This window comes from Daktulosphaira vitifoliae, unplaced genomic scaffold (assembly GCF_025091365.1).
Source record: "Daktulosphaira vitifoliae isolate Bord-2020 unplaced genomic scaffold, ASM2509136v1 Scaffold_5, whole genome shotgun sequence".
Lineage (NCBI taxonomy): Eukaryota > Metazoa > Arthropoda > Insecta > Hemiptera > Phylloxeridae > Daktulosphaira > Daktulosphaira vitifoliae.
In genome coordinates this window covers 22747372-22766437 of record NW_026099576.1, presented here as the reverse complement: position 1 = coordinate 22766437, position 19066 = coordinate 22747372, and the positions used below count along the sequence as shown (strand labels likewise).

General features: G+C 25.1%; 2 protein-coding genes across 7 annotated transcripts in view; one reads left to right on the top strand and one right to left on the bottom strand.

Moving 5' to 3' along the window:
- Positions 1-19066, bottom strand: part of LOC126908579 (RUS family member 1) — a 24822-nt gene extending 5756 nt beyond the window's left edge. The window contains exons 1-11 of one of the 6 annotated variants that reach the window (XM_050690775.1): positions 18916-19066; positions 18659-18737; positions 17360-17517; positions 16903-17063; positions 16360-16558; positions 16158-16276; positions 15882-16081; positions 15530-15813; positions 15344-15464; positions 13391-13458; positions 13130-13277 (exon numbers count right to left, since the gene is read on the bottom strand). In XM_050690775.1, the coding sequence (XP_050546732.1) occupies positions 13403-13458; positions 15344-15464; positions 15530-15813; positions 15882-16081; positions 16158-16276; positions 16360-16558; positions 16903-17063; positions 17360-17517; positions 18659-18737 (1377 nt within the window). In that variant the 5' untranslated portion in view covers positions 18916-19066 and the 3' untranslated portion in view covers positions 13130-13277; positions 13391-13402. The other 5 variants (XM_050690774.1, XM_050690772.1, XM_050690776.1 and 2 more) reach the window with 5 other exon arrangements.
- LOC126908580 (RWD domain-containing protein 4) lies at positions 11350-13356 on the top strand. Its single transcript, XM_050690779.1, has 5 exons — positions 11350-11431; positions 11554-11682; positions 12180-12289; positions 12355-12520; positions 13112-13356. The coding sequence occupies exons 2-5, from the start codon at positions 11572-11574 to the stop codon at positions 13298-13300; spliced, it is 576 nt and encodes a 191-aa protein (XP_050546736.1). The 5' UTR covers positions 11350-11431; positions 11554-11571; the 3' UTR covers positions 13301-13356.

Genomic DNA, 19066 nt, shown 5'->3' with positions numbered 1-19066 from the left:
AAAAGGTGTTAAGTTACACAGTGTATGAGTACTTGTTTCTTGCTCTGTTAATAGTGACAAAGAGCGAAATTCAAAGACAAGTACAAATCGAATGAAGTTTATGAAATATGAATACTTCGAGTGTACTTTAAATGAGCAATAAAAATAAATCGCGACGTTGACAGCTGAAGATTAGTGATTTTTTTTTATTCAAGTGCGATTGTGTGGGCGCCGTTATTTAATATTAAACCATCGAATTTTGTGTTAGTTGTACATTAATACATTGTACACTTATCATTCAAAATAACAGCTAAGTATTGATTTTCTATTGGTTATATATAAAAAATAAACAAATGAATTTGATAACATTGAATTACGTTGTATTTTTAACTTAATAGTAAAACATTCGTTAATTATTAAATGTATTGCCATTATAGTCATAACATTCAAATATAATTTAACAAAGTGAACGTAGCAATTTTTCGATTTAAATATTCATAATAATAATTACAATTTTGTCACACGCGTACAAATACATTTTCACTTATAATTCATACCATATGAAACACAACTTGGTAACAAATTTTGGCGCACTTTGGACACCTATTATTTCTGTTAACCATTTATAGCCCCCCCCACACACACACACATGCGCGGTTAACACACAAGAAGGTAACACAACATTGAAGAGTAATCTATTGAGTAGATTTCCACAGCGAACACTATCACTTTATAAAAGAGGTCAACTCTTATACTCTTCTTCATATAAGCTCATTTCTAAAAATTATATACTATTCGAGGGTTATGACATAATAAAGTTGTAGAAAAAAAAAATAACTTTTCGTTGGTTTTAAAATCTGGACGCAGCAATGTCCCTCGCCACTACTCGACTCAAAAGTGATAGTAAAACTATATAGTTGTTACTTCTAACCAACTCGGATCAGTTTACTTTTACGATGATCTCGTTAACCGTTAACGTAGAAAATAATTACAAAAGAAAATTCTTTTATAGGCTATGCCATCAACGGTAATGAAATAACCGAAAAGTGCTCGCACAAGGTACCTTATTAACGTCGACAGAACATGCGCGACACGCCAATATATTGGCAATGTTTTCTTTGCCCAGCCATTTACAGTACATAATGCAATTTCTTCGTCAATTAGGAAAAACCACTTCAAATTTACTTTGTTTGCGTTTAATTCAAAGCACATCAACGGGGCTCCGTAAACTACATTAATGTAATCAGCATATATGTGCAAGATCGTAGTTGTTCACTCGTTATTTAATATAACCATTAATAAAACAAAGGTTTTATTTAAAAACAATATTATTCCATTAAGTCATACACCCGTACTCCTTTCCGTTAGTTTTAAACAGAAACAACGTTCAGGTTAAGTTTATATTAATACGTTTTTAATTTAATTTTCATTAGCAACACAATCGATTATGCACCAACACATAGTGTAATAGCCGGCATAATAATATTACATTGAAACTAACGCGGTGACGCATAAAAATAATTTAAATAAAAAACATTTTTACCACAATTACCGTTCGACTTAGTTTTCGGTTGATACTTTTATTGTTTCTAATGAATTTTTGATCGTTGTTTCAACTACAATGACCGCTTAGACAATCGTTTATGATTTTTTTATCAGAATGTCTCATGAATGACAAATGAGAATCGTCAATCAGCAATGTGCACTAATACGAACGGGCTTGGTAATTTTATCAAGTTTCCAGTAGTGTAATTGCTTATTTACTGCGGCCGTGAAAATAAAAAATTATAAGCCAACGACCTGGTCAGTGCTATTGGTTACGCTAACTGTAAACGCAGATAGATCAAATGTTGACGAGGGTCGTGAACTCTCATGAGAATAGTATAAAACAATTATACTTATTATTTCCAGCATTAATGTGGTATTTTTTGGAAACAACTTTTTACTAGGCGGCAGTCCGTAACACACTCGGAAAGTTATACCAATTTTCAATATTTGTGTTTTAAAAAACAAAATATTTTTGCTCTATTTTATTTTTAAAACTAATTATTTTAAGTGGAAAATATTTATATATATATATATATATATTTGACATTTGTACATTGAGACATAAGATAAAAGTTGATAATGTGGTTTCAAAATCAAATTTAAACCACAAAGAGACAAAATAACACTATCATTATTATTATGTATACTACTGTATTTTTCGCGTGTAATAATAAAATATTACTTACTTTTTAATATTAATGATTTTTAAATAGTATTCAGATTTATCCAAAATAAACTATGTTAATTATGATTGCTTTTAACGGAACATTATTTGATAAAATACATAAATGTATTGGACTAACACGAATAAAACGGCTTAATGGAACCTTATGTAGTCTCTATAGGTCTCGGTACAAAATTAGATTTTGGTTTTAGGCCAGAAGTTTTATTTCATAAATCCTAACTCCTTTTACGGTTGTAAAGATAACTGAACTAATCATAATAAATTTTTATTTGCTTTTCTTTAGCCAACTTACGCGAAAAAAAGATAAAACATAAAAAATAACTCTGGTGTCACCGCTAATTCAAAAAAAAAACTAGAAGGTGGTAATCGTAAAGAAATGGGATTTTTTATGATTACGAATGAAAAAATACTTGTTATATCTGGCGTGTGTCATGTTCGAACAGTTTTTCGGAAATATCATTAAAAAAAAATCACAGCATAACTGGCATGTGTTAATGGTATCAAAACAATAACAAGAAATAGTACACAGCGAGAACAGTTTGACAGTTCAACTCCAAACGACAAAAAAAATAAAATAATCAACAAAACTATATTCTATTCGTTGGTTTTAATATCTAAAAAAAAAATTACCACACACAGTTTATGACATAAATCAGTGGTAGTAAGTCATAACTGGTAAGTACACTGACTTATAAAATGTCAGCAAGATAACATTTCAATAAATCAACCAGATGACGGGCAAACGATAGTTGTAAATTTTTCGAAGGGCAACCGGTTTAGTCAAAATAAACAGCTGGGCGAGTCGCGTGCACGTTGTTGTTATTGTCATTAGATAACACTAATAGTAATAACAAATTGTGTTTGAAAATAAAGAACGCACGTGCGGAACACACAAAAGAAAAATTATTCAACAAAAATATAATTAATTAATTAGATTTAGTTTTGAAATAACAGGGCACAACTTAATTGCTAATTTAATAAAAAAAAATAATTTTTGAAGTATATACATTTTTTTTATGGTACTTTGTTGGTACGGTCGTGGGATACATTATAGGTATGATTTACCTGCGCGGACGACAACTGTGAATGATTTTCCGGTTCTCCTCAGAGGTCCACTGTACTGAACCCGAGAAAAAGAACAAACGACTGACAAACACGACGACACCGAGACTACCAGAAAGCATGAAACGTGCGAGCGTGTGGTGCAGTGAACAGCTGACGAATGTTGTAGGAACAATGAAAGCGGATCGCGGACCCGTACGCATAGAATACCTAAACTGTGTGAGTATATATATATATATATATATATATATATATATATAAATAAATAAATATGTATATATATATAAATGTACGAGTATTGTGAAAGAAAGAAATACTGAGGAGCACGGCCAACAACAGAAGTGCGCGCGCGCTAACGTCGAAACGTAAACAACAACTGACTGAACAGCCGAGCGGAGGATGACCTGCTGCTGCTGCCACCGCCAAGTGCCACCCGGTCCACCGACAATCGATTGTATAAGTGCGGCCTCCCCTTCTCTATCGATTATATTTCCTCACGTATCCTTTGTACTTACTATGTACGTACCGATTCTAATTATATATATATATATATATATATATATTATAACTGTACGTAAACAACGTGGATACGTTCATCGTACGACGGTTGCCTTATTTCTTTGTCTTACGCGATCTCATGAAACACAACGTGGAAAATTTTTATTTTTACTATTTGTGAAATATTAGAATTAATGAGAAAATAAAAAATGCGCGATAAAATCTTAGATTAACAAGTAACGACTAGGATATCTCACTTTCACCTCAAAAATACAATACCATGTAAATATAAATAAATAAATATATATAATATCAAATACAAAAAACAACTTGTAATGTATTGTAATCCACTTATATTTTACCATAAGCTAAAATGACTAATGCTAAGTTGGGCTTAAAGGTAAAAATTCTAAACATACATAATGTTTAATAATTTGTTGTTATACGTGAACCATTAAGTTCATTTAGTACAAGTCAGTGGCTACTATTGTTAGCCTAATTTAGTTGAAGCTTGGGGCAAAAATATATTTATAAACAATGAATATTATCTTAGGTCTGTATAAATATAGCAGCGTTACTATATTTCCAATAATTCAACGCTCAATACGAAATACCCCATAAGTTATGTATATCATGACCAGGTTGATAAAAAAACTTGGATGCTAAAATATTTTGTAAAAATAACCATATGATTATTATGTATTAAGTGCTGTATTAGTTTATAATTCATTACTAGTGTTATATATTCTAAGATAAAATTATTTTTAGGCATTTATTGAATATTATGACTGGAGTAAATTTAGAACCCTTCTTTACTTCACTAATAAATAATGAAGAAAAATGACATAATATAACATAAAAATATACTACTGTATTACAATATATAGAGTGTTCATTAAGTAAGGGAACTGTTTCTATTGTTCTTATTGTTTGTATTAATTGACCTGTTTCCTTACTTACTGATCACCTTGTATTCAGAGTATTATAAAGAAGCACTCTAGAACATTTTTGACTAACTATTGATAAGGTAAATGTCTATAAATGCTAGAATAACCCTTTGTCTAAAAAAAATAATTAATTAATATTTGAAATTGTAAAATTAAAAACCCAGCGTTGTCAAATTAGTATATGTAATGTTGTTTGTTTTTTTTTTTGACAATAATTAAAAAAAAATAAAATTGAAGTATAAATCTTTTCTTATACTATTTTATACATGACCTACTTACTAAAATTCTAATGTAACGAATGTGTTATTTAAATTTGTAATATACGTAGGCGAAATAGAAGTTTTTTCTTACTATGTCAATTAAAAGCAATAACTTTTACTTTTATAAATTACTTTACTGTATTAGTTATATTATTGGATGTCTTGTTATACAATACTAAGACCTGAATATTAAATAGAACATAAATAGATTAATAAAAACATTACAGTAATAATAATTATAAGTGATTAGTGCTTAGATTTTAATTTATTATCTACTTAATTCAGCAAGCTTATATATGACTTCTCTATCTTGAAAATTTTGGGGAAATAGTAAATGAAATCAAATTTTCTTTCTTGATAATATTAAAAATTTGATTTTTTAAATTCTTATTTTGAAAATTTATTGGAACGCTTAGCTATTCCATTATACAGTTTCTATTCATAACTAATATACTAATTAAATTAATTTGAAGTATAAGTGATAAATATATTAACTTTCAGTTTTGAATATTGATTTATGTTGCTAATAACTTATGACGGCTAATTAAGTTAAAATAAAACTAATGTACAGTCTTGTATACATATATTTTTTAATTCAATTCAATGCTGAGAAGGTATTAATTTTACCATGTGTTTATTTATATTTTTTTAATTTATCATTGTAAATTAAAAATTTTCATACTTAGAGGCCAAACAATAAAGATTTCAAATATCGTATAATTTTTTTTGTCTAACAATAATAATTAATATAAATTTGAAAATGAAATGAAAATCAAGTGACTCAATGATTAGTAATTCTTTGGCAGGCCATTTTAATGTAATGTCAGGGTCATGTACCTGAGAACAATCAAATGACCTTGAAGAAAAACGTTGGCAGTCTCTGTAATGCGGCACTGAATGGTTAACAAATGTTATCAGATAAATTTGCCAAAAATGCGCACAATTACTATTTGCCAAGTTATGCATGTTTAATCAACTTCGATTTATGTTTTGCTCAAAGTATTTGCCACTTTAAAAAGTAAAAAAAATATTTTCTTAGCATATCTATTGCATACTATATGCATCAGATATAGGTATTCAGATTTTTTTTTTTTTTAATAGAACAGCCAGTGATAAAAAATTTGGATTTTAGTATAAATGTTTTAGTAGGTGAACAAAGTATTATTTTATTATTTCAAAACATCCATTTTTATTCTTATCAGCTAATTTCAAGGGATTCAGCGGCTTTAAAGTAAATAGACATAGTGTACCACATCAATTTTACCTTCTTACTCTTATATGGTACAGGATAGTTACAGAAGTAATAAAAAAATTGAAGTTAATAAGAATATTATACGATCCCTTTTTTATTTAATAAAACTTCTTTTTTTATTTCATAAATAAAAAAAAAACCAAAAAATTAATTTTTTTTTGCTCATTACTTTTAATTTCTCTGTTACGCCATTGCCTTGTATTTTCTTATAGACATTTTTTTAAGTATTCCTAGAAACATTATTATGTTACCTTCACATAAATATAAGTAAAAATAAAAATTTTTACAAAGTTATAAATATATAAATAAATATTAACTTTTTTTTGTTATAATTGAATTGAATTCATATGATAGACAATTATTTTCTCTATTATAAAAAAAGTATTATTTAAATATTAATAGAAAAGTTTTTAAATTAAAATTATAAAACGTCTTAGAGGGGAGATACAACTTTCAAAGAATCCTTGATTATGCCACTGTTAAAATATGCATTTTCGCTAATTAAAATTAGTTAAATATTTAATGTTTTATTTAGAATAGCACAAGTAAAGGAAAAAAAATTTTTAAATGTATTAGAAAATTTGATTATAAGCGTGTATTGAAACTTATTTTTAATTAATTTTTATTAGTAATTGTGAATTATTAAAGAATATTTTCCCGTGAAATACATTTTCGAAATTTTTGGTTGGTCGAGTATTACAAATAGGGTAAAATAAAACTATTATGTACACAAAACAAAAAAAAAATTTTTTTAAATAAATTTATGAAAAATTATAATATAACTTGTATTTGTTTAATAGTATCTGATTATTTCGAGGTTATAAAAAACAGGTAGAACTCCATTATCATAAGATACAAACGGTGCGGTACAACATTAACAGTACTTTGTAATATGCGGAGCAATTAAATATCGATTTCATGACTTGTATTTTGACAAATTGAAGCATATTTAAAAAATTGTAATCCAAAAGATAAATAATTGAATATTGAATCAAAATTATTAGTTAATCAAATATAAATAATATTTGATTTAACAAAAAATTATCATTAATCTTCAAATCATTTTTAAGATTGCTAAGGAAAAATTGTTAGCACAAATAAATGACAATTTATTTAAAAAAAACCCAGCACAGTGGGGTGGCGGCACAGTGGAGTCGTGGCATAGTTGGGTCCAGTATAGATGATATCTGACAGTGATTAAAATCACTATCATAAAAAACGCTTCAATGCAAATCTGTAGATAGTGTTTAATTAAAAAAAAAAATTTGTTAAAATAGCATATTTTTAATATTTGCGCATAGAAGATAGGTCGTCGGGACAAATTTTTTTTTTCATTTTATATTACATAAAATAAGCTTTAATTTGATATATGTTTAATGGACGCAGTATTTCCGGAACATTTTCAAAAATTAAGTTGAAAAAGTTAATTTTTGTAAAAAAGTTGCTATTTTAAATCCCCCCCTATGAGCAGGTTAAGTGATAGATTTTCAAAAAAATGATATCAAATGAAAGGTAAATATCTAAGGTTTTAGTATAAAAAAAAATTATGTTGATTTGTTGATTTTTCAAAAAGTCATGGAAGTTTTAAGAAAAAAAAGTGAAAAAATTTCAAAAATTAGCGATTTTTTAAATTTGTAATTTTTTTGGATATTTCCCCCATTTGCGAGGGAATTTTTAAGGGTAATGTCTTCAACTAGATACGATTTGTGATCTTTTGACATATTTTTGAAAGAAATCGGTCCAGTGAGAGCTGAGAAAAAGTGGCAACAGAGATAAAAAAAAATAATAATAATAAAAAATAAACTTATCATAGTAAAATTAATACCTTCTCCACTTCGCATCGAAGCTAAAAATTAAAATTTAAAATAGAATCCATTTTATAGACTAGACGTAGACATTGGAGACAAGTACTTTTTGAAAGATNTTATTACATGATTTAGTACTCACATAAAATTTAATTTAATTTTAACTTAATGATGTCTTTATAAAATATTTTAAAAATAATTATGATGAAATTTTAAAGAGTCGGCTAGACCTAGTGAGTAGAAACGTATGTTTCGGGGCACGGAGTCCTGGGTTCAATCCCCAGAGTTCCAACGAGATTTTTCTTGCGATTTTTTTATTGGTGATGTCTGGTTTCTGGTATAAGTCGGCCATAATTGGCTTAGCCAAGAACCATATTCGATTCCCTAACATGTAAAAGAGGACTACCGCCCTCTTTAGTATGTTAAGTTCGGTAAATAGGATGTAATTATTATAAAAATCATATTTTAACCATAAATAAAATAGGATTTTTAAAAAGTCATTACACACTGAAATCTCCTTTTTTCCTCCTGCACCAAAAAACTAACTTAATCTAATCATATTATTAAACTTTCATTGTGGACTGTTTTTCATTATAATTCTACCCTTACGAATAAGTAAAATAGGAAATTTTTATAAGTAAACTAGCGAAATTTTTTTATAGTTTATTCTGAACAATGGCTACGCTACATCGATAAGAGCAACGGCCTCTCCGTGGAATGTCCCTCAATTATAGTGAAGCGCTTGAATTTTCTTTAATTATATAACATTTTTTCAAGAAATAAAAAAACATTGCAATTTAATGTAATTTTTATAACGGCTTTTCTGAAATAATAGTTAATTAAAAATATTTGAAGTGTAGAGGAGTTATTTTTATATATCACTTTAATATTATACCTAAGCTAAATTAATACATTTAATGAGTAAGTACTATTAAGTACTAATTAAACACAAGTATAATTATTATACTTTCTTACCTACTACCATTAATTATCAATCAAAGCACGATTATGTGAAATAAATTATCTATATATACGATTATATTATATTATATTGTATTATACGATAAAAAAAACAGCAATAATGATCAATCGATATCTTTGACACACAAATTTGACTGAATATAAAATATTATGCATAACTTAGTATATACTAAGTTAATAAGTAGAGTATAGATTACTTAAAAAATAAATTAAAATCTTTTGTACTACAAAATTATAAGACTTGGAGATTCATAAATTTATTAGTATTGATAAAGTTTTAGTTTTACAAAAAAGATAATTTCAAAAATATCGTTTACTATTTACTTGTATTCATGTATATTTTTAACTTAAAATAATAAATAAATAAATTTCAATCGTCGATACACTGACTAGTCATGCGCTGTATCATGTTTTATTTACTACGATCAGAAGCTTTATGTAGCTGTGTGGGAGATGGATCCTTTAAATCAAACAGGGTCATTAACCCAACGTCATCAATATGTTAATCTAACATTCCTGACAGGAGACAAAGTACGTACATGTCTAATTACGTTAAAATTGTAACATATCCACAGACAAGATATCTTTTAAATTGTCAAAAATATAACTCATTAATTATACTAATCACTACTTCCATATCGATTTTTCACTATGAAAAGTTTAAATAAATATGAACATTTTAAAAACTTATTTTTTCATAAATATTTATTTGAAAATTTAAGTTCCTTTCAACGTCTAGATTTTTTCTATAGAAAAATTGTCAGTATTGCAACATTACTGCTAATATAGCTATTCTTTCCAAATACATTGTATTGTAATTTAAGTAACAGTTTGAAACGCTATACTTATGATTGTTTTAATTTTCCATAAACTGCTGAAGAGATAATATCTTACGTGCTCAGAAAAAAAATGGTGAGAGCGACTGATCTGGTAAATTTTATCAAGTAAGAAATTATTATAGTATGTTTATTATACCACGAATTTTGATCCTCCTCTTTAAGAGTTATACTAAGAAACGATTTAGTGTATTCATATTAAAAAATATAACTAAATTTAAAATTTTTGATCAGAAGAGCTATAATAAAATACTTTATTCGGAGGCAAATTATATATATATACGAAATTTAAATTGTCAAATTACCTGACTTCTCCATTATTTCTTATTCAGTTTTTAAAAAAATCATTTGAGGGGTGTAATCTTACAACATTTAAGCGTAGGTGTGTGATTTCATTAATTCCCTATTATTTTTATTGTTATTAACATAAGCACAACTAGAGAGACTATAGAGGGTTAAGTCCTAAAAAATGTTAAAAATTAACTCAAATAGTCTAAGTATATGATAAGTTTAATCAATTTTTAAAAATTCCAAAATGACTAAAATTATAAAAAAACATCACTTGACTTTTCCATGTTTTCCAGAATTGCGACACCTATGATTAATGTTACACAAGGATAGGGGGATTTCCTTTTCCTATAGTAAACATTAATATAATAATTGTCATTTTTAACAGATAAAATTTGTTCTTTTATATAATTTTTAGATTCGCTTTTATAATATTAAAATTTTTTTAAATTAATTATAATTAATAACTCAATATATAAATACAATCACTACTAAATAATAACAAGAAAATTTATGCTCTTTGCTATTTAAACTGTCTAAAACAGAAGTAGTAAATTTTATTACCTCTTAACATTCAAGTGCAATAATGACTTTCATCACTTAGATCAAAACCAAAAAATTTAATTAATTAAAAAAACTCGTTAAATCTCATTTATCAAAACATTTTTTACAAGTTAGAAAACTAATAATAAATGTAAATTACAAATTTTCTTGGTTTTCAAATAATTTTCACAAAGATTTATCATTGTTTTACACAGATATATAATAAAACATTACATATGTGTTGTACTACAATTAGATATCATATTATAACATAACACATATTTAGTAAAGAAAAAATTGAAGGACTATCCATAAATAAAAAAAAATTATATTTTTAAAAATAAAACAGACGAAATTGTTTTCTAGTTCTTCTGATATGCATGAATAGTGTAACTTTCAGTAAATAAGCTATGTGATATAATCTTTTAACCAATAATATTATGATTAGATATTTGTTCCTAACTAAGAATTTAGATATTACCCATGGTTGATAACAAAATATTTATTCAATGATCTAAACTTTAAAAAATGAACAAAAACTTTATGAAGACTCGTCATTAGTTAAAATAATTATAATTTCATAATTTCTCAATAACCGAACAAATAGTACGCATGTGCAAAGAGCGAAGTTCTACTATCACTAACAATATCTGTGATAGTGACCAGTTACTCTTATCATAAAAGTAAATATACTGTATTCCTGTAGTCAATTAGTTAAAAGAATGCGATAACTATTTAGGTTAAAGAGTTAGTGTAATTTTAAGTGATGTAAAAATAAACCTTACGTTTTTTTTAAATGAAATTAAATCTTTTTTATATGATACATAAAAAAATCTATAAATTTCCATTTATAATTCTATGTTTTATAGGATATTTTTAAGATAAAAATGTCCGAAGATTGTTCGACGTTACAAGAGGAAGAAAGAGAAGCTTTATTATCTATTTACGATGGCGATGAATCTTTTAAAGAAGTGTCACCCACAGTCTATCAATATAAGGTAATTTTTTTTAGATTTCATTTAACCTCTTTTTGTACATATTTGGTGTCTTAATGATAATAATCAATATGATAGTTGTATTTAATGCATATTACTTTTTATCTACTTCAAAGCTATTTATATATATACTCATTAATTTTTAAATGTATTCATAAGAGTTTTATGTATTGTTAATTTGTCTATTTATTATTTTGGCCATTCTCTTTTATACTTCTATTTTCATTAATTTTTTCTTTGAATAACATTAAATTATTGAGGTTCATTCTTGCATTATTAATAAATATTTCTTACCAAAATCTTTTCATTAAGTTTTACTATGATTTTTTGGCTTCTCAGAGACTCATAATTTTAAGTTTCATATGAAAATCATATTTTGTAAAATTATTTGAAAGAAAAAAAATTATTTCCATTAATAACAAAAAAAAAAAAAAATTGAGTTATTTTAGTTAATCAAATATTTTATAATGTACATTTTATATTTGCATTTTAATTTTTAGTATGGTGAAGATGGTGATAACAAATCATTTTTGTTGGAGGTGGAGTGGCATTGTAATTATCCGACAGAAGCACCAAAAATAAATTTAGATACTTTTTATAATAGACATATGTTTGTATTTTAAGAACTTAAGTTATGTAAATAAGATTAAGAACTAATTTTTAAAAAAATTTTAGAGTGAATTCTGTTAAACAAAATATAAAAGATAGAATTGTAATAGAAGCAAATCATTATTTAGGGGAGTCTATGACTTTTACATTATTTGAGTTTCTTAAAGATTTAGCAGAAGAACTGACAGCAGATCAACCAACTAAAGAAGTAATTGAAAGCATGACAAAACTTGTAAGTATATATTTATTTATATCTAACCTAAAGCGCAAAAGTTTTTAAGTCTTAAACATTATCTGCAGTAAATGGAACATATTTTTTGTGACAAAATATGAATTTAATTATCATTGTATAAAATTTTTATATTGTTCTTCTGAAATTATATTTATGGCGATAGAAATTAATATATAAGCATTGTGCAATTTTGCATTATTGTTTAGTTTAATATATGGTTCAATATTCCTATTAGGTAGGAGTTAAATTATACTTCAATTTAAATTTGATATTTAAAATATAAAAATATTATTTTTATTTAACACTTCATTATTTATACACATACAAAGTTATTTGTATGTGTATATATGTTTATTAATAAATATTCAGTCTAATATCACTGTTATTGCTTATTCCACCAATAGTTGATAAAATATATAATTTCTAAATATAATTTGTGAATAAGAAATGATAATTTAGATATTTGGTTATTTGAAACATGTAATATATTTTATATTACATAAAATATAAAAAATAAATATTTCTTTTTTTGCTTTTTATGATGAAACTTTATTATAAGTAATATTTCTTTGTTTGAATTTTTATTTTTAGACAATTGAAAATGACGAAGAACTAATAAAGAAAAATGCTGTAAAAAAAGATTATATGAGTAAATCTCAAAAAAGAAAACAATGGGATCGCTTGGATGCCAAAGGAGAAAAACCTCGTGGTTACGATTGGGTTGATGTTGTTAAACATTTATCACAAACTGGATCATCTAAAGTTGAAATTTTGACTTAAATTAAGCAATTCTGTGATTTTTTTTTAGAAATATATAATATTAAATTATTATTAAACATTTTTTGTTATTGTGAAATTTAAAATATTAACCTTGAAACTTGATTACCATGAAGCTCTCCATTCTTCAACTACAAGTTGGTGATTATTACAATTCCACTCTAAAAATAAATAAAACTCATTACATTTAACATATGTCTGTTCTTCATAAATTATTAAAAAAAAATGACCTAAAATGATTATTTACGATAATAGTTAATAAGAAGAAGTGAAGTTAAATATTATTTAGTTTACTAAATTAAAAGCATCAGAAGATAATTGACTTAAATTTGCTTTGGTTTCAAGTATTTTGTTAATTTAAAATAATAATTAATCAGAAAATTGATGTTTAAATGTTTAAACAATATAATTATTATGATTTATAATGAATTTATATTTTCAATCATCATGTTTAACATCCTCTTTAAAAACTATTGCTAGTACTACAGAAGATGAGAAAACTTACATTGCTCAGCGAAATGGAATAAAACCTTGGTGTCTATGCACCAAGACATCATGCATTATCAACTAATCTAGTAAGGCCCCCTAAAATTTATATTTTCGATATTAGATTCAATTTTATATTTTAGATATTCTTCAAGTAATGAGTTGACTACAATAATAATAATTATTAGTTTTATTCAACAAAAGTAAATAATTAGTGAATTTATTAAAGTTTTAAACATGTTAAAATTTTCCAATTGATATTATCATTTATTTATTTCTAAAATTTTCTATGAAAAAGTATGTATATATTCAAAAAATAAGATAAAATATACTAAACAATTCTCGACTACTTAGAAAAATTTGGATTAAATCAAAAACATCAACTTGTATAGAATAAGTAAACTTAACTCATTATGTCCTATATATATCTTTATTTTTCCAAAATATTTTGTACAAATTTACCTTTTTTTCTCCATTATTTTAATGCATATTCCCTTTTGGTTCAAAATAAAGATAAAAGAAATATAGTGTTATAGATTTTATTCGTAAATAAACAAATTGATCCCTCTTTATCTCAAGATTTAACAGTATTAATTTTATGTTGGGCTCACTTATTAATACTAGCTTGTTAATATAAAATTTATACTATTTTAAGATTGAAAAATGTGTTTTTGATATCTAAATTTTAGAAAAGATTGATGTATAAAATGGCCATAAGGTATCCATAAAGAAGATTTAGTGGTCATGAGATTTTTTATGCTCTTTTAAAGAATTTTTTTTTTTTTAATTGAATATTGTACTTAGTTTTAATTAGTTCCTGAAAAAAGAAAAATTTTGTTTTAACTAATACTTTCTGATATGTTTTTCACTGGCAACATTTTAAAAATTAAAGTTTAAATTATTATTCAATTATTCTTATCAATACATGCAGCCATTACACTTGTATGTTAATATAGTATTTCCTCTATAGGTGAATATGTATAACCAGAACTATTAAAAGGAGAAAAGGAGTTAACCAAACAGATATTTGTATGTAATTTAAAAAATCTGGATCATAAAGAAATTATCCAAAGACCAGAAAATTGCAATAGCATGCCAATACATGGAGAAGGAGATACTTAAGATTTTAACAATTAAAGAGATATTTTGTAATTAAATTTGATGAATAAAATACTATCCAATTGTATCCTATCGAAAATAAAAGAAAAAGCAGATCAGATAATTGGAAACTATGAAGGTGGATTTACGTTGTTAATTCAATAATCAATCAGATGTTTGTACTTAGGACATGCATGGAGAAGAAAGAACAATCTCTTAAAAGTAGTAATGGAACAAAAACCGCTGTAAAGATCCAAAAAAAATGGGAAAACTTAATTAAGAAAAGTGGTTATTTGATGAAGGCACATATTGAAAAAAAAAGTAACAGATAGAGATGGATGGAGGTAAGAGAGTGCATTGTGATAGGCCTAATAACCAGAAGAAGAAAGTGAATATTTAATGGTGCACTAATTAATATTAGTATAAATTAAAACATACTTGTGTAAATCTGGTATTACTTACCGGCCATTTTGGCATGAAGTAAGAATTTATCAAAGTTTTTATTTACAAATTCACAAGCCAATTTTGCATACTCAAAATGTGCCTGACCAAATTGAACAGTTTTACTTATATTATGTTTCATCTGCAGAATAAAATCAAAATTATAAATTAAAACATATAAATTTTATAATTCTAAGTTATACTTACAGAACGAAGTAAATTAAGTTTGATAAATGTGTATGGGTTGGCTGGACAAATTAATTGAGCCAATATACTAGCATGGAAATAGGCTTTCAAAATGTTTTCTGTGTTAATATTTTTATCCAATACAATATGAATATTATTATTATGAGGATTAATAATGATTATGTAAAGATAATCTTTACACAGTTCCATATAGTTAATTAAATCCCATGTATTAATTGTATTTGAATTTAGTAATTGATGAACAGATGTTCCCAATTGTATTTCAACAGAAGATAATTTTACATCTAAAATAATTAAATTAATTATTAAAAAAAGAAAAGGAAAATATTCATTAATTAAAAACGTTTAATACCATTAAAAAAACAGGCTTCTCTTTTATTAATAAATTCTGGACTATAAACATTGTGGTTTTGTAAGTCATTAGACAGATAATATTTTAAAGCTAAATCAAAACGTGCTATGTTAAATACATTAATATTTAAACTTTTCACTGCTTTGTAATTAGCAAACAGATGTAAGGCAGTTACTATAAAATATATTATCCAAATCAATCTATAAAATATAAATAATATAATTGTTATTTTAATATATGAAAATGTAAGTTTTTTAGTTATATACAGCTACATACAAATTATGATTTTCAACAATTGGCAGCATAACTAATCCAATAAGGAATGCCATTAAGTTGATGCAAGTTTCTTGGCTACCATCTTTTGCTGAAACATCAGCCATATTTCCACGAATAGCCTATAAAATAAATGAAGAATAAATTTATTTTTTAAAAAATAATTATAAAAATAACTCTTAGATAGAATTTAATGGAAATAAACCTGATGTTGAGTTAAAGCAGCACGAGTTGCACCTCCAGCAACTCCTACAATTGATTTAGCAGAACTTGTAAATGTTAATACAGCTAAAGAAAATTGTCTAATATAAGAAAAGTTAAGAAGTAGTTCAGAAAATATAGCAAGGTCATTAAGGACATCAGCTCTAAGCCTCCACTTCTTACAACAAGTATCTAATTCTGACCTAAAAAATTGTAATTTTATTAAGTCAAATAGTAACTTATTTAACATTAAAATGTAGTTGAACTTGAACTTAGTTTACTTAAAATGTCAATACCTCAAATTTTTTCTCCAGCCCCTAGAAATTTCTATTTTGTATATTACTATTATTTTATTCCTTTTTTAACTTTAATTTGTAAGTAATTAAAAATTTTTTACAGATTCTTTAAACTCTAAGTTAAACAAGTTAGTTAATTACATGAGATTAATGTTTGGAATTCACCATTTGCTTAAAGCAATTTATTAATTTAAATTACGCTCATTATAGAAATTATCACTGTATTTAAATATATTAAAATTAATCATTACCCTTTCCACCAAGCAAATGTAATACGACCTATCATACCAGTACCATCTTTAAGTATAAACATAATAGAAGCAGCAAGAGCTGTAGCTTGAGAATCTCCTACACCAACACCTTTCATGATAGCCATTGTAGATAAGATATTTGCTATTGAACTGCAAAATGCCTAAAAATAGTTTATTTGATAATTATCAAAGTCCATAATTTTTAAAATTCAAAATTTCATTTGAGCTAGAATGATTATGTAATAAAATATATTTAAAAAAAAATATAATGATATAGATTTAAGATATTAATGTTAATTTATAATGAATGAGTAATAACAAACTTAAGAATATTTCTTCAGTTACATTGATAAAAATCCCTTTATTCCTTGAAAAACTATTACTAAATGTATGCTTTATTAATGCTTAATGAATTCTGAAATTTTAATTTTATAATATAATCAAAAAATAATATTACCTGTAATGTGTCCCAGATTTGATATTCTATATAATCCGTGCTAACACTATTTGGAAATCCTCTTGGCAAAAATATATCTTTAAGTAAATTGATAGTTTTAGTATAAAGACCAATTGATTGTTTATATCTTTCAGACTCCAATATCAGCTGTCTCTGATCTAAGTAAATGTGTATATATTTACAGAATGTTCAGTAAGTAAGAAAAGGTCAGTTTTTACAAACAATGAGAACAAAAGAAAACTGTTCCCTTACTTATTAAACACTCTATATATATAAATTGTACATAAATGTATAATATACATTTAGTTAGCTAATTATACAGAGTAGTTATTTAACTATGGACAGATGTGTTATCTTTAAAATATAAAATATAATATGCTTTTTTCAGATATTAATAGTATCCCTTATACATTCTATTATTTACAAATAATCTCCTCTTTCCTCTTCAAAATTTTATTAACTTTGTTTAATTATATTAATATATCCCAATAAATATTTTTAATTGACATATGTAATTTAAAATAGTTAACACTTCACTAGACAGTAAATTTATTATCTATTAATATACTATTAAACCAGTACAGAATAAAATTGAATTTTTATATTCAATTTGAGATAATCACCTCTATAATAAAATATATATAAAAAATAAAAATATTTATAATTATATCTATATATTAATGAAAAAAATATTTCTAGTGATCAAACTAGAGTGCTTTAGAGATTCAAAAAAATGTGGTACTTACATTATTATTTTTTTTACTGTAATAAAATGAAATATACATTTGAAAATTAATAAAAGGATCTGTTTAAATATATTAATAATATAATAATAAATAAAAAATTAAGAACGCATTAATTGTGACAAGATTACTAAAAAATCAACTTTTAATATTGAAATTATTTACCCAAAATATTAAATAATTTTTAAATAAAACTATTAATCAATAAGTATTATTATGTTAATTTTTGTTAACTATCTTTGAATATTTTTTTTTTTTGTTGGATTCATTTATTTAGATGCATGCACCATTATTTAGCCAAAAATTAGTAGTGATAGTATGACATCACTAATAAATTAACACTATATGCATTTAATTTTAATAAAATCCATTGATTTATTTTAAAATCAAATAACCTATTTAATACTAGTTGTACACAGTAGACCTAATATCAAATAAATTATTTTTATTTGTTTTATAATATAAATAGGTATACATAATTTTATACTGCTTTTTTTATATTTCAAGCAAATATCACCTACATAAGTAATAATACTAAATTACTATTAGATGTTACCTTGTCGTTTGTAAATAATATTAGTTTTCTTTGGCCCATACTCTTCACTGAGTAATACCTCATGAGTTTCATTTGGCATCTGGCAAATTTTGATAGTATTTCAGTAGTATATCTTTACTTATATTTAGTAATTTGTTATATATTATATTTAAACATAAGTTTTTCTATAATACATACTAAAATGACAGTATATACTTTAAATTATATCTAAGAACAACCTAAATTTATAAGTCAGTATAGATCCTTAAAATATTTACATTAAATTTTATTTGAGACAACTTTAAAGTAAATTCACAGCAAAGGGGATATTATTTGGAGTAAGATTGCCAAAAATATTTTAAACTTAATTTGTGTGAATACTGATAAGTAGCGATAGTTTTACTCGCTATCTATAAATGATATGAATAA

Excerpts from the sequence above, each read along its gene's own strand:
- LOC126908580 (XM_050690779.1), top strand. The coding sequence starts at position 11,572 with ATGTCCGAAGATTGTTCGACGTTACAAGAGGAAGAAAGAGAAGCTTTA. Across the intron at positions 11,683-12,179 it reads CCACAGTCTATCAATATAAG|TATGGTGAAGATGGTGATAA; the intron begins GTAATTTTTTTT and ends TTTAATTTTTAG. Across the intron at positions 12,521-13,111 it reads TTGAAAGCATGACAAAACTT|ACAATTGAAAATGACGAAGA; the intron begins GTAAGTATATAT and ends TTTTATTTTTAG.